Source organism: Diadema antillarum, unplaced genomic scaffold (assembly GCF_040938485.1).
Source record: "Diadema antillarum isolate AM-2024a unplaced genomic scaffold, OU_Dant_1.0 seq00000225_RagTag, whole genome shotgun sequence".
Lineage (NCBI taxonomy): Eukaryota > Metazoa > Echinodermata > Echinoidea > Diadematoida > Diadematidae > Diadema > Diadema antillarum.
The window spans coordinates 481,018-497,120 of record NW_027271277.1 but is presented as its reverse complement, the minus strand read 5'-3'; the positions used below and the strand labels follow the sequence as shown (position 1 = coordinate 497,120).

Below are 16,103 nucleotides of genomic sequence, written 5' to 3'. Positions count from 1 at the left end.
AAGGGACAAAACACAGGATGTAAACTGCCGGAGCAACAACAGTGCAGGGATCATCAGATTAAGCTGAAATTAGGCATGCTCTCTTTAATAACACATTCTGTTCATGATTTATGCCAACTTTCAAAGCAGTAGCGTCATCCTTTCAAAAGTTATTAGACTTGAAATTGAAGAGTGTGCAACGGATTTCACAAAATTCAAGATTGATTCGGTTGACCCATTTCACCTTTTTGGAGTCCTCACGTAAAATCAAGGGGTGCAACTTCTTGTCGGTTTTGTGATGCATGGTCACATATTATGTTTACTCTGAAATGGTCAGATGGAAAAAAACACACAAAAAATAAAGAGAGAGAGAAGAAAATTGTTCCCACCTCACTCACTATTGAGAAGGCCCCTATGGAGGCCAGGTACACAATTGCAATTGTGCAGAAGGTTTGTAGGACTTCACTCAGTCAACTAAGCATATTTGCTTATGATGGCAAGGGGGGGGGGGGGCTGGGTGAAATGAGTTTTGTTTCCAAACTCATGACATTTTCTTCTGTCCACCAGATACTGCATTTGGCATTGTGGTTCAATTGGGGAAGTGGTGTTTCACATTGCTCATTTATTTTTTCCATGAACAAAATTAGCCGGGCAAAACTTTTGAATATGCAGAGAAAAATGTAATATTTGTAATCTGAGCAGGTTTGTTTAGTAGAAAGGTCCCGGTGGATTATAGTTGAACCATAGAGGCAAAGAAAGAAAAGAGAGCAGAGAGGCAATAATGTCATATTTCACTTCCTGTGAAAGTGGGCGGTGCCCTTCCTGCAACCCAGCATAGGTCAAGAGTGCAGTTGTGTGTGGGTATATCCTTTCAAACTCTGTCTTGTGGGTCACAATGTATTAATGTCATTTTGAAATAATGTATAATTCATTTATTATCAGTATCATTATATTGATTGTTAATGTATTCCCTTATTACCCCTGTTCCCCAAGTTAATTCTTCCCTTTAAAGTAAAAAAAAAATACCCAGATTCATTTTGACAGTTGTTGGTATGCACATTGCTCATGCTGTTAAAGAATCAAACTACCTACAGGGCTAGAGGAATGGTGAATAAAATATAGCAAGATTTATGGGCCTAGATCTATGATGTTAGGTATCACTTCCGAGATGAATGTGCAATTTTTCTTAAGAAAAAAAAATTGAAAGAAAAATATCATATTATACAGATTGAGACAGTGAGACTATCATTCATTTGATACCTTATGAGACTACATTGTATGTCTCATTCTTATTTTTAGTCCTCCCTACTCTCTGTCCCTCCCAATGTATCTTGATTACCCCAACCCTCCCTCAACTATTCCTTCTTCCCTTTCCTCCTCCACCTCCTCCTCCACTCCCCTCCTCCTCTTCCTCCTCCTCTTCCTCCTCCCCTACTCCCCTACTCCTCCTCCTTTTCCTTCATATTCCTAGCCTTCTGCTCCTCCTCTTTCTCCTCCTCCTCCCCCTCTTCCTCCTCCCTGTCTTCCTCCTCCCCCTCCTCCTCCTCCCCCTCCTCCTCATCATCCTCCTCCCTCCTCCTCCCCATCCTCCTCTTCCTCCTCCCTTCTCTTCCTCCTCCTCTCCCTCCTTCTCCACTTCTTCCTCCTCCCCTTTCTCCTCCTCCTCATCCCCTTCCCCCCTCTCCCCCTCCTCCTCCTCCCCCTCCCCTTCCTCCTCTTCCTCCTCCCTCTTTATTACCCAAGCAGTTTCACATGAAACTCATTTGGCCCTCTGATTTCTCTAGCTCACTAGTGGAGAATATCTTACAATCCTAACATGATTAGACTGTAAATGAATAGCACACTCACCTGTTGAGCATAAAACATTCAGGAAAGCAATGTGTAAAAAAAAATGAAACAAAACCAAAACTGGGTTCAAAGGTTAAGCTGACAGAGCACCTGATACACCCCCTTACAGACTAAAGAGTTCTCGTATGGATATATGACATATGGATATAGGACGTTTATGTGTCTGAATGCTCTTTTATTGACACATCGTATATCGAAAAGATGGTTTGAGCATCTTTTCAAATCATTATCCTATATCCATACGACGTATATTTGTGTTTGAATGCTCTCATATCCATACATCGTATGAGTAGGTGGGGCTTATTCGCAGCATGCGCGGAGCTCACGTATCTGCGGTGCTGACTTATAACGGGCAGTTGGCATATTGATTGTGACGTAATAATGATCTGACTCGAACGAGCGAACTATCGGACGAATCCAAGGCAGAGTAAAAACACTATGCGCAAAGCCTGCATAAATTACGTGTACCGCGCATGGAAGAGATTCATGTGTACTCAAGAAATATTGCTGGTGTGCTAGGTCTGAATGCTCCGATACGATTATCGTATAACGGGCTGCTGTGTCTGAATGCTCTTATATCGAAACGTCGTATGAATATGCGATAACTTAGTGTGTCTGAAAGAGCCATTAGTTACCACTGTTCAATCAGGATGACTTGGAAACAAGTCGGTTAGAGTTAGTCCAAATTAATTGGCCATCAGATATCGAGTCATCTGTGTACTACCTTAAGTTTAGTATGTGGGCCTACATATTGCACAGTAACTTACACACACATGAATATTATATCAGAAAGATATATCATACAGACAACATGTATCTGTACATGTAATTTGTTGAAGACAATTTTTTTTTCTGGCTTATGGCAGGTTAGGCTAGGCTTAGCATGCTGCTTGACTACATGCAGTGTGTTTGTGGGGGGGGGGGGACAAATCCTGAGCTAGTGTTGAACATACAATTGTACTTTCGTATTCATAGTTTTTATTAGAGGTTAAAGTTTTGGTTTGTGTGTCTTCCCATTTTATGCCAAAAGCTATATTTTGTTGTATATTTTAATCAAATTTCTCCCTTCCGTGCAAAGGAAAAAGAAGAATAAACAATTGTGCAAAGTTTTTCCTTTGTACAAACATTTGATGACTAATGTGTCCTTTTCAAGGGGTAAAAATAATTTCCATTAGACTGGGTGCCATATTGTCTACCTGGTAATCGAAATTCCACTATTATCAGAGTCCCATTTAAGCAGTGGTGACTGTGTTACTGAGAAATGTCCTTGATAAATGAGAACTGAAAGCAGTCATTAAAGTATGATGACATTTTATGGTTTTCTGGGCCCTTGATATTCATGAAGCTGTCACAGCAGTGAAAGGGGAAAATTTCTTCAGAGCACACACCATAGTTATTCCTATTGGATCAGCATACTGTATACGCTATATATTTCGCGGGGGGTTTTATTTTCGCGAATTTCGCGAGTCTGGAGCTATTCGCGAAATTAACAACACGCGAAAATATTACCTTCCAAAATGAATCCCTTGCCTTGATGATACGAACATTTCAGTACTAGTATACCATGTCACGGCTTACCGAATAGACCATACTGGCTAAGCTTGTTTACGCACGTCCACGTCTACTTACGAATACTGTAGAGTGCCAGTCCATTATCGCAAGGGGACCACTTGTCAGAAATCTAGCGCGATGGACTTAACCACTTCAAAAATGTTGAATTCTAACTTACACGTTCGCAGAGTTTGGTAAGTTTTTTTTCATGCAGTGTATAACTAGTATCATTCTTATTTGCTAGTAAGTTGAAAATTCACAATTTCTTTGCCACTTCATATTTTCTTTGGTCCCCCAATCGCGAATTTAACCACTCGCGAAAATGAGTGACAGCGGCAACTCGCGAAAATTTATGTACGCGAAAATTATAGCGTATACAGTATTGCCTTTCTTAACCCTATCACACCTATCAAGTAACCTTGGTTCTATGGGAAGCTCCCTGAAAGTGTTACTATTTATTCTTTATGTCCTTACAAAAGAATGTAATAGCTTCTCTGAACCAGTAATTCTCATTGCCTATTGAGATTTAAGTAACGCATGAATATCTTCCTGATTGCTTTTTGGTGCTTCTCATAGTTTGCTGTGTTATCATTGGCATCCATGCCCTGTTTGTGCTCATACACTTGGCCATACATGCCAACAAACTTACTTCTGTTCTAGATTCTATTCTATTTGATGAATTGACCTCAGAGTAAGTTTGACAGACTGCTAGGGTGCAGCAATGCCACAGTACTTTCAGAAGGTCATAGTTACACAGAGGGGAAAAGAAACATTACATCATTGCCTTCCAGTGGGAGTTGATTTTATGACATTTATGCTACTCCGCAAAGATAGCAAGTCAGAGGATGTGTTTGCCTGCAAAAGGAAGAGTTTGAAGACAATGGCTCACTGTAACAATGCAATAAAGCTTCCTGAAGCTTCCAGTGATAATAGCCACATGGTCAGCACATGACAACGTACAATTCATGGTTGGAGGGTGATAGTGGCTTGATGACGTAAACTTTTTCCTAGTGAGACCACTTTTAGACACTGCAGGTGTTTTAATCTCTTTATACGTCATTGGGGAAGATTATCGAGAGTGAATTACATTTACAATGTGTGTCATTTTAAATGAACATCAGACTAGCTGAAAATTTGAAACTGAGGGCACAGGGGACTTTGATAATAAAGTTTTAAAGCATCAAACCTCTGCAATGGTGATGAACTTATGTGTATGCATTGATTAGGATTCCCATGCGCTTTGCAAAATAATTGTAATGATACAAGTGAATATGATTGATGAAACAATATACTAATTTGAAGAATCAAGAGATTAATGAAAAACCATGGGAGAACTGAGTCAGACTATAGTAAGAGACTAATGCCAAACAGTCTGATATGAAACTAAACTAAACTTATCTAAACTAATCTAGGTAAACTAAGCATCACTGAATTAGATATCTTAAACAAGGAAATGTTCTGTGTGTTACAATTATGTTTTAAGTGCTACATTGTAGAAAATATTTAAAAGATTTGTGTTTTCAATTGTAAACTTATGTTCGAAATTCATTGAGATTGACTACAGTATGATTTCAGGGTATAATTTCTCATTGTTTAAATAGGATACTGTCTGTCTTCATTTTGACACCTGCTTAGCTGTCCAGATCTGATCTGTCCTTTAATTTGTCATGTGACATGGATTTTTTTTTTTAATGGCAAATTTGTGAAATCGAATCAAGTTTAGAGAAATTTATTCTGACAAATGGACATGGGACAGAGTATTCGATACAAGCATGAAATGTAACAGATGCTTTTAATACATCTTTGACATCAAACACATCTAAGCTGTCACAAGACATTTTCAGATACAGTTGTACCATGCTAACTTAGAGAAAGGTTATAGAAGAAGGTGTCAAAATGTACTGGTATTCATTGTCCACTTTCCTATTCATGTCGTCCCACAGAGCCTCATGTCTGTTTTTCTGCTCTGTTTTATCTTGTTTTCTGTGGATACAGCGTTCCTCTAGTGTTAGTCGGAAACAAGACAGATCTTCACATGGAGAGGTAAGCTTCTTTTATTGTAAAATTGGATATTTTTGCATGAGTAGTTCTTGATTAATTCTGGTTGATGGCTTTGGCAGCACATACTAAGGTTAAAGGTAAATGGCCCACATTACGACATATTTACTTGCAATGCAGGACTAGGAAATTATGTGAAAAGCTGCAAATTGAAAAACTGCAACAACAAAAAAAAAAACAATAAGCAAATGTTTTGCACACTTTTATTTTTCATGTTGGATTCGTGTTGCAGAATATGTGCGAAAATAACCACTTTGACAGGACCATTATGTTTTGTTTTGTTTTGTTTTCTTAGATACATTAACTGACAACAGTAGAAATGTCACAACAATATGCATGGTGTAAAAATATAATATGTGTGGTGGAATATGCGAAAGCATGACCAATGTTGAATAGTGCAACATGCTATAAGTCTGTATTCTCGCACCACTTATACCTACACAACATTCAAGAAATATATCATATGTTCATATTTGAGATATTTATTTATATATTATTAGCCAGAAAGGTCCTTTATTTTATAGTGAAGTCGAAGGATCCAACAGTGAAGGATAACGTAATCTATAGCAACACAAGCTGTAGGCACGGAGCTGTGTCTCATGAGTCATTTGTTTGAAATATACCTGAGTTGAGTCAAAATGGGGCGAGTTGAATGATGGTTTACTGCCCAAGTATGTACATACAATCTGTAATCAAGGACTGCAAAAATATGCATTATTTTGAAATCGTAATTGGCAGCAATGAGCTAAACTAGAACAGCAAGGACAAGACTACGAGTTAATTCATTGCATGATAAGTCTTTATGGTTAGAATACTCAATCTACCAAAGCTCGGCAGGTGTTCGACTGTGTGAAATCGACATTGTGGGCAGTCCCCCACCCACCACATTCAGTATACAATACCGGCAAAGCTGCTGATGTATGTACAGAGGCCATCATAAGGATAACAAGATAACAGGACTGCTAACTGTCATTAATTCCACAGTACAAAGAATGTTGTAGATAGAATGTGGTAATGTCGGCAAGAACAAAACCGATGATAGATCATGATATACAGCTAGTGTATGTTTCACTATTTGATTCTCACACTGCGTATTGAATTCCTCTATGCTATGTATGTCCATTGCACATTTTATTAGATGCATGTTAACCCGTTGAGGACGGTTTGATTTTGCTACAACACGCATTTCCCATAGACACCTGCCCAAGTATACTCGGGACTCGTCCTCAACGGGTTAAGTGTCATACAAACACAAGAATATGACAAATATATCTGCTTTTGCCTCGTCACATGTAGTAATGCATCTCTTGACATGGTAGAGAAGTATGAACTGGCGAGTATCTACATTAATAAGCCATTTGCTAGTAGAAAGTGTAGTCAAGGTTTTTTTTTTTCTCTTTTTATTGATTCTTTGTGTTATTATTTGCATATTGAGAGGGAGAGAAGCCGAAAATGAAACTCTGAATATGTAGGAAGTGTATGGATATGAGGATGTCAAGTCTATCATGTAATTTTTGGTGGGTGGTCATTTTCAGGACTTGCTGCATTATTTCACATTCCTGTGGGAGGGTATCAAAAAAAATGTCATTATAGATTGATATCTTAATATCTGTCTGTGTGGGTTTGGGTTTTTTTTTTATAGCTGTAATGATCTGGAGAAACTAATTTTAATGAGACTATTAGCCTGGTATTTGGTAGCATGTGTTTTGGTTGGTCTCACAATCAATTTCTCCAGAGTAAATGAACATGTGATGATATTTCCTACAGAAAAGGGAAGTGTTAACGAGAGACTTGAATTAAAAGGAGGGTTTGGTCATTGCTGTCGGGATTCTGATGTGAATACACACAGTATATTCTATGGGCTTCTATTCTTACCTTTGAACATTTTAGACACCCAAACTAATGTAATTTTTTTCTCCATTTTTTCTCTGTCTCCTCATGATGTCATTTAAGGAGTATAAGCACACAACAGGGAAAGCAGCTAGCCGATTCGTGGGGTGCCACCTTTGTGGAATCTTCAGCCAAACAGAATGAGGTAAAAGTTAGATAAAGCCCTGTCTTTCCTGCCCATTCACATTGTAAACCAATGTTTGTTCATCTTAGAAGTAAGACACATACCCTTTTTATACTGGGCGTTAGCTCACTTCTGGTGCATATCTGAAGCGAGCTAACTCTCACTATAAAAGGAAGAAAAATAGTTAGCCCGAGCTAAAGTTAGCCTGCTCTAGGGGGGTGGATCAGGTCCACTTCAGGTCCGAGCTAACATCAGTATACTTAACAGGTACGCAAGTTTAGCTCGGGCTAAATTCACTGACCTGTGACCGGAAAACGTGTACAGTGCTTCTGGGTTGCCAGTATGTACGTTTACTGCTGTACTGTTGCCACCGGCGTGCTGTGTATTACACATTGCATGCACTGATATGTATAAATAGTATTTTATGCTGTCACTGTTCGCTGTTCGGTAAAACTCTCAGTGAACTCTTTGAACTAGCAAACGACATGATTAAATTGTGAGAAAAAAAAAAATAGACCGGCGCAGTATGTACATTATATATGACTGGTTGAATTTTGCGAGTAACGTATAACAATGGAACTGAATTTGTACTCGTAAGTAAATATGAATATTGTCACTGAATTTTCGCGCTCGTGGGAAGGACAGCAGGCTGATGGGGGGGGGGGGTGATAGGTCTGGTCTCGCACGTAACCTTGGGTGGTTGAGAATGGAAGTATAAAACGACTTAGCCCGAGCTAAAGTTAGTTCACTTCAGAAGCGAGCTAAAAGTCGTGGGCAGTATAAAAGGGGAAATAGTTTCCATACACCTGCTGTTGATTATTGTTCTAAAATGGACACACTTGGATAATGCATTGCATATAATGAAATGTGTGAAATGACTCTGTGATCACACAATTTCAGTTGGGTAATGACAAAAATACAAACTATTAGCCAAAAAGGTACAGACAGTATTGTATTTAAGAACATGTTCGATTGTGGTTGCTTTGTAATGTATAATAAGTGATAACAAACTGGGCCATAGCAGTTTCCATTCATCTTCTGCGCGAGAGTAAATTGCATGCAGCTTGTTGGGAAATTCTACTCCGAGGGTACAATTGATCATCACATAAGGTTCTGCCTTAGCTACCCCTTACTTAACAGGGACAGCGCTTTAGGAATAGAAGTCGAGTACACCAATGAATATTATTTGACACTTTTTAAATGAAGAATGTTAGGCTATTCAGAAAAGATGGCTCATCACCCTCTACTTGTTCAGAACCTCAGCTCTCTGCAGTGGTATGGCATAATTAGTAGTCTGCTTTCATGTGCATATTTTAACCCGTTAAGGACGGTTTGATTTTGCTACAACACGCATTTCCCATAGACACCTCCCCGAGTGAACTCAGGACTTGTCCGCAACGGGTGAAAAAGGTTATTGCAAAATATTACAATGTCACAAGCTATTCTTTACTCTGTCTGGATTACATTTTAATAGCATGCCAAACTATGTATGCTTACCACCAAGTCTGTATAGAACAGCATATTATGTTTCCAGATTCTTCATTTCAGTTATAGGATCTGTTTGTAGTTCATGTTGTAAGGAAATACTTATTGATAATTCATTGTTAGTTGTAAAAGTAAGTTTGTGATATAACTCTTAATCCTGAATGTGTGGGTGGTCTTTATCCATACAGAGCGTTGAGGACATCTTCAAGGCAGTGCTGCAGTTAATTGATGGGAATCCACAACACAAAGACAAGGAGTGCACAATTCTCTAAGAGGAATGCATTCAAAAACTTGAACCTCCTCCTAGCAATGTTCAAGAGTAAAGAAAATAAACCTCCTCCCAACCTGAACATGTAATTCCAGTTCCAGTAGTGGAGACCTACCCGTGGCTTTACTATCTACTTTCATCCTCTTGAACACATCTTCTACAAAGCCTCTTGTTGCGCATCAGCAGTATCGCCATGGAAACGATCACCGGTGAGCATCCCCACATCCACAAGGACCTGCCTTGCATCAGACTGGTGAAGTGTACTTTTGTGCCAGTGTGTGTGATCAGGAGACAAGAAGCATGTTTACTTCTGCGGAGTGGCTGCGTCGCTTGCATTGGACCACTCGTAGAACACAACACAAAGATTGCTTCTTATACATACTGTACGTCCAGACGATGCTCTGTTGCACGCGGCTACGTTTCTTCTGCGCCGATGTTGTCTTTTATCCTCATGAAGTTCAGAGATAACCTCAAAGAAGCCATGTCAAAGTTGATCCTGGTTGTTGGACTGGGCATTCAAAGTGTTACGCTATCTTGTGATCAATTCTGTTTAATCGGATAAAAGACATTCTTAATCAAGAAGCAAAAGTTAGCGGATGGACTCAACTCAAAGTGTATCTTTCCTGCAGTGCATCGGGTTATGTTGTAATCGTAGGTTGCTATGCAATTCCACTATTATACCACTATACTACCCATTTGAACGTAAACCTTCGCAAAGGCTTATGAATGTTGGAGAATAATTAAGGAAGACTTATGTCTTCAATTTGTGTATCAAAGGTATGAATAATCTCAAAAACAATAGCACAGCAGTGGAAAAGCCGCATTCCAGGAAATTGAGCAAACTGCATGGAACATACTGACATATACCCAATTTTGAAGTAAATATGTCTATACACATTTGATGATACCACCACAGTTCCACAAGCGTACACATAATATGCATGCCGTCAAAGTGGTACATACAGAACCAGAGCAGTTTTGTAACTGCCCTTTTTAATCAATATTCATCGAATTATGTAATATGAAAATTGATGGAAAAGGTATGGAACGGTGATGAGTGTACTTGTAGACATTCATTTCATTCTAAAATTTAATTTTCAGACCAAAGAATAACTCTACCCCAGGTTGTGACTAAAAAGTTACTTTTCATGTCAATCACCTCAAACCTTTGCTTCACTAATCAGCACTTCCATTGTTCGGTTTCTTGACCAATCCGCACAAATGTCCAAAAGACTAGCTGTATGTGAAAAGAGATAATATAATACTGTTACTCCCAATAGTATCACAATGGATTAAGTGTGTGACTGTATGATATTATCACTGGATTCGTTTAACTTGCATTAAGCCAACTCTCTTCTTCTTTTTGTAGCACCTTTTTTCCCCGTCATCTTTTATTTTGATAGATGTGCATGGGGGTCGTAGGATGACAAGCAGAAGGTCAGTGAAGTGGTTGATGCGTATATCTTTTTTAGTATGATATTTGGCAAATTCGAACTTGTGAGACAATTTCATCAGTAGTTTCATTCGCAATTTAGAATCATGAATAAAAAAGTTTTCTCACTTTTCAAGAGAAAATTTGGGGAATTCCTTCCCACCTTACAGATGACATACAAATGCATTTGTGTTAGACGAGGCAATTTATTTTTGCAAATATCAGTTGACTCGCAAAATTCACACAATAAAAGCACTGCAAAATATACTGTGCATTCAGTAGCTTTGCAACGCATCTCCCATGTGATGACCATCCAAAGGGTAAAGTTAATGTGCATTTTTAGTGTTGACCATAGAAACACTGTCACACTGGCAAAACTTCTCTAAGTTTAACTTTGAGAAGTCTTCACAAAGTTCGCGCTGGCGGCCCATCTTCTCAAAGTTACTGTTCTCAATAAATTCTCAAAGTTTGGGTGTCTGATACACATTTGCAACAAAGGAGAAATTTGTGTGCTGTCTGATGGCTGCAAGGGCACCACAAAAATGGAATTGGGCTGGGCAAGTGACAAACTTTGCAAAGTTTCAGCTGCATACATTCAGATACTGCACAGACTTTATGGAGAGTTGTGGGAGGCCATGAAATTTCCCTAGTTTTTAAAGGGAATTTCAGGAGAAAATTGTTAGAAGTTTGCAGTCTCACTAGCAAAACTTTCAGGACATGAACTTTGAGAACTTAAACTTCAGTGTGACAGCAGCTGTATACAGGGCGGATCCAGGGAGAACCGCAACCGGCGCACGCCCCCCTTTTATTTTTTTGTCGAAACAAAAGAAATAAAAAGAAAAAAATGGGGGAGGGGTGCGTGCGTCCCCCCTTTAATTTTGTAAATGCGCCCCCTCTTTACGGAATTCCTGGATCCGCCCCTGTGTATATGTCACCAATTATCCTTTTTGTAACCGTACCTTTTGTGGTGGTGTTGTCTGTGGCCACATTTCATGTGATACAGGATGTTGTAGGTTGTAGGGTAAGCCAGAGGGAATATTTTATTAAAACCAATCTGAGGTTAGCTGTTCACATGTCATTATACCAGCAGTCTTGGATTGTACAGTTTTTCCATGGAAACAGTGGTATCTTTTTCATTTAGCTTTATCGCTTTAGCTTTCAATCGCTTTCAATACCAGTAAGATGTAGTAGGTTTGAAGTGATGTAAAGATGATTCAGTGAACATTTTCACTGTTTTCCAGTTGCAGAAAAAGAGATGGCATTTCAGACAGTTTCTAAAAGCTGTTTGCAGATCAAGTTATTTGATATATTGTAGGTCTTACGAAACAGGGCTACTCGAGTATATTAAGAACAAACAGAAAAAAGAGCATCCAAATATTGGCTAGCTTGCAATATGCATTTTTATTGACTGGTTTCAGCAACAGTACAATTTATACAATTACAGGTATGAGGGCTTTGAAAACAAAACAAAGCGAGTGCATTTTATTGCATTTCAGGCCTGCAGCTACACAGACTGTGTAATGAGCTATTTGCAAGCATTGGTCAATTAATCAGGAATTTGTATGATGTGCTCTCCCTTTTAACTTCCTGATAGGATAAACAATTATACATAGGAGGCAGGAAATGATAAAATAGATACATTGTCTATTTAATGTGTTGAATTACCTGGCTGAAAGTGAAAGGGGGTTTCATCTTTCAATTAGTTTCCTCCCAAGCTAGACTAATGTATATCTTGTAAATGCAAAGGTATTAATTGCTGTTTTTATCATCAGTAATTCACACATTTGAGTGTGATTATGGGCTAGTAAGTGGCAGCACGAAAGAATGGAAGCTCAAATATGAGAAGTATGATGTGTTTTTAGAATAGACTCATTCTTATTGAGATAAAAAGCCTGTTTAGAATGAGATTTTCAACACAGCTGCCACATTCTACAACATACGAGGCGTATTGTCTAATCAAGAAAATATACAAAAAGACATGTAATTTGAAAAGGAAATGTATGAAAAAGAATCTACTAGTATGCTGTTTCTTTCAGGGTTGAATTACTGAAATGAGAGTGGAGGTAATTTATGTGTGATGATGTCATATGATGAACCCCAAACATGTATGCAGTCTTCAAGTAAGTATATGCTTCTTCAATTGGTATAAACAATGAGACCTGCTGGCTGTAATGTTTGAGAGTCTGCTTACGTGCTCCATTTGGGAAATGTACATTTGTTATGTATATCCAATTTCTATGAAATCTTACCAATGTTACAATAAGGCACATCAGATCTTTCACATTGAGCTTCTGGATAGCTCTGAAGTTTGGAACGGAAGACAGATCTGTTTGTGTGCAAACATTTTATTACATATGATATTTGAATGGTTGCACACCGAACTGATAAAAGTTTCCCACTGAAATGGTCTAGTCAATCTCAGTGGATGAGATGATGCTACAAGAAGAAATTTTTTTATTTATTTATTTATTTTTTTTTAGGAATGCATCGAATTTAGAAGCCAGCCCCTCACCTCTGTTCTGCCACTTGATGTTACGCATCTTTATGCCATCAGCTGGCAGCAAAGTTTCAAGGATGTTGCGTAAGAAGTGGACAATCACTGCAGATAAAACCTTACACAGACAGCCAAGAAAGGTCCAAGTTTAAGGATTTAGATGATAGAGGTTGACCAGACAGTCATGAGAGGTCAAAATTTGTGGATTCAAATGACAGTATGGCCAGCCAGCCAATAGATGTCAAGGTTTGAGGGTTAAAATTATATATTTTGGCCAGACAGCCAAAAACGGTCCAGGTTTAAGGACTGAAATGACAGAAGTTGGCCGTAGACACAGCTTTGCATAGTGATGCAATGGGAAACCCTGTTTTAACGAGCTTGCTTACAATGAGGTTCTGCTTTTAACCCGTTGAGGACGGACTGATTCTGCTACAACACGCATTTCCCAAAGACCCCTGCCCGAGTATACTCAGGACTCGTCCTCGACGGGTTAACAAGGTAAATTCGGCAGTCCTGAATTTCCATTCCTGTATTTAACTGTTCTCTTTTTAGAATGTTTGCAACGAGGTACAGTTAGCAGTCCCAGCTTCCTTGTTATAACATGATTTCCATGTATTTACCTTGGTACCCTAACAAGTCTTACAAATTTAGATCTCTTCAAGGCTTATGTGGAAGGGAGGCTGTTGTGTCTATCATGGTGGGAAAGATCCAGTCCTCTGAAGGCTGCATTGATGAAGATAAGGCTCTACATTTCCCTTTTTACTCCCTTGTACAGCTATATATGTACACACGCAAGATAGACTTTGACTTGAGACCTATAATTATGATAATAATACAGACATTCTGCTTGTATAGCGCTTGGTACATTAAAGTCTATGGCTTTACAATAATTCTAATAATCCCAAGAGAGTTTCAAAATACATATACTACAAATGATATTAATAACATTTCAAGAAACTGCAAAAGTATTGTGGAAATAAATGTGTCAATAACAATGGCTTGGCTACACACATTTATTATACTTGTGTGCATTCAGCCAGTCTAAGATTGAATGTATGTGTGATGGTGACAGAGAGGTATAAAGGTTTTCATTCTCGAAATCCAAAAAATTATTTGAATTTGCAGTCATAAAAATAGAGGATTTCAGTGTTTGAAAAATCAATCTGTTGTCTGTTTAGGAGGAATGAGAGGAACATTACAATTAATTACATCAAATATGTAACCTTTTTTTTTTTGTAAGACTTGTGAAACGAATGTAACAATCTATTTTTAGCAAAACGTTACCAGGTGTATGTGTACATAGCATTAAAATCTTATATATCTATTTACATTGTATTAAGGAAAATCAAGGTAACCTCAACCAAAAGATACGTAAAGAAGTCAGTGTATGCTAAGCAACACACTTGTGCTCTCACGGCTCACCACAACCATGGTCTTGGAATTTGCACAAAGTGAAGAGATGTCATTTTCTGTGTGCGTTTGTATCAGTTCAGAATAACACTATCTTTCATTGTCAGAATCTTCCTATGTGCATTTCTGGTGGCACAATGAGACTTTGGTCACTAGAACTTTACAAAAGCGAGGAGACTGCCCCATATCCATGATGGATATGTTAAACATGCATACGATTTGTGATCCGCTCAGATGAATGAGTGGTGTGTGTACTCCATTTATTTGCAATGCTCTATTTATGTGATAGTGGGTGCAAATTAGTTTCCATTTGCTTTTGGACCAATCGATTTTGGGATCACAAATAAAAACAAACATTTAACTGACAGAGGGCATTCTAGAAATTTAGCTTCATGATTGACTCAAGCAGAGCATGTCAAATACAAGCATTTCTCGTGTCATACTTTCACATACATGAATAAAATGCTGCTTGTATTGGTGCACTCTTGATTGCAAAGAAATCAATCAATAGTTGTGGTTTAGCATTTTTTTTATACCACTGTGTATGTAAGTTCTTGAGGCATTAGTTTCTTATCTATCTGAGGCTACTGGTGTACTTCATAGTATGCCATCACATCTGGGGCCTGTTTCATAAAGATTGGGCATGAGATTGATTTTACGCTTGAATCACTGAGTTACACTTGATGAATCGAGCGTAAGATCAATTGAAACTCTTTTCAAAATGGGCCCCTGGTTCTTTAGATGATTTTAGCCAAATTATAGGTCCACAAAGTCTTGCTCTTTGTGATAAAGGGACTTACCCTGTTATGAGAAACTGAAAAACAGAAATTAAAGTGAATGACCAAAGCGACAAGATTGTTTTATTTCCCCCATGACAATATAGCAAAGCAGCTATTTGATGTACAGACAGAATGACTGTATACAGGTTTCTCTTCCTGATATACAGTGATTATAATGGATTTGTGCCCTAATTACACAGTGTCTCTATACCATCACATTGTAGGCTAACCTTGAGGTCTGGTTGTTAAGCTTCGCTCACTGTGTTGAGGGGATGTCCCCATTTCATTACGAGCTGATAACAGTGTTGGTTAAACTTTGAGAGATGAATATTCATAGTAGCAGAAGAGATTATTATTATCTCTTTTTTTTTAAGATTATGCTTCAATTTTACACAGTTGCAATGTTATTAAATTGAGTGTCCGACACAATCGTCAGGTATCTGTAGAAGTCATATTTCTTAATGGTACAGCATGTTTGTGAAAAGCATCAATGTGTATTGGGAGATATAGTGTTCAGAGTACAGACTGGAATTTTGAGATGCATATTATCAAGAATGTAAGTCTCAGGCAATGAAAAATATGCTCTGTACAGACGTTGTAAATGTAGTCCCTCAATTTTGTGTTGAGGACAAAGATCTTTGGTTTCTGTGACAATACCACAAGGTTAAAGTGGAATAAAGAGGGATTTGACTGTAATAAATTGTGGAATCTTTTCGAGTTCCCTATGTATTGTATATACATACTATTGGTGACATAAAGTTATATGAGACACTATAAAGTTGATT

At 38.2% G+C, this 16,103-nt stretch overlaps 1 protein-coding gene across 1 annotated transcript in view; it reads left to right on the top strand.

The window, feature by feature from the left end:
- The window catches only part of LOC139729195 (GTP-binding protein Rheb-like), a 45,209-nt gene extending 34,761 nt beyond the window's left edge, over positions 1-10,448 (top strand). Inside the window, exons 5-7 of the mRNA XM_071640123.1 lie at positions 5,374-5,421; positions 7,390-7,471; positions 9,124-10,448. Coding sequence (XP_071496224.1) covers positions 5,374-5,421; positions 7,390-7,471; positions 9,124-9,207 — 214 coding nt within the window. The 3' untranslated portion in view covers positions 9,208-10,448. The remainder of the gene's footprint in view (positions 1-5,373; positions 5,422-7,389; positions 7,472-9,123) is intronic.
- The last annotated feature ends 5,655 nt before the right edge of the window (positions 10,449-16,103 follow it).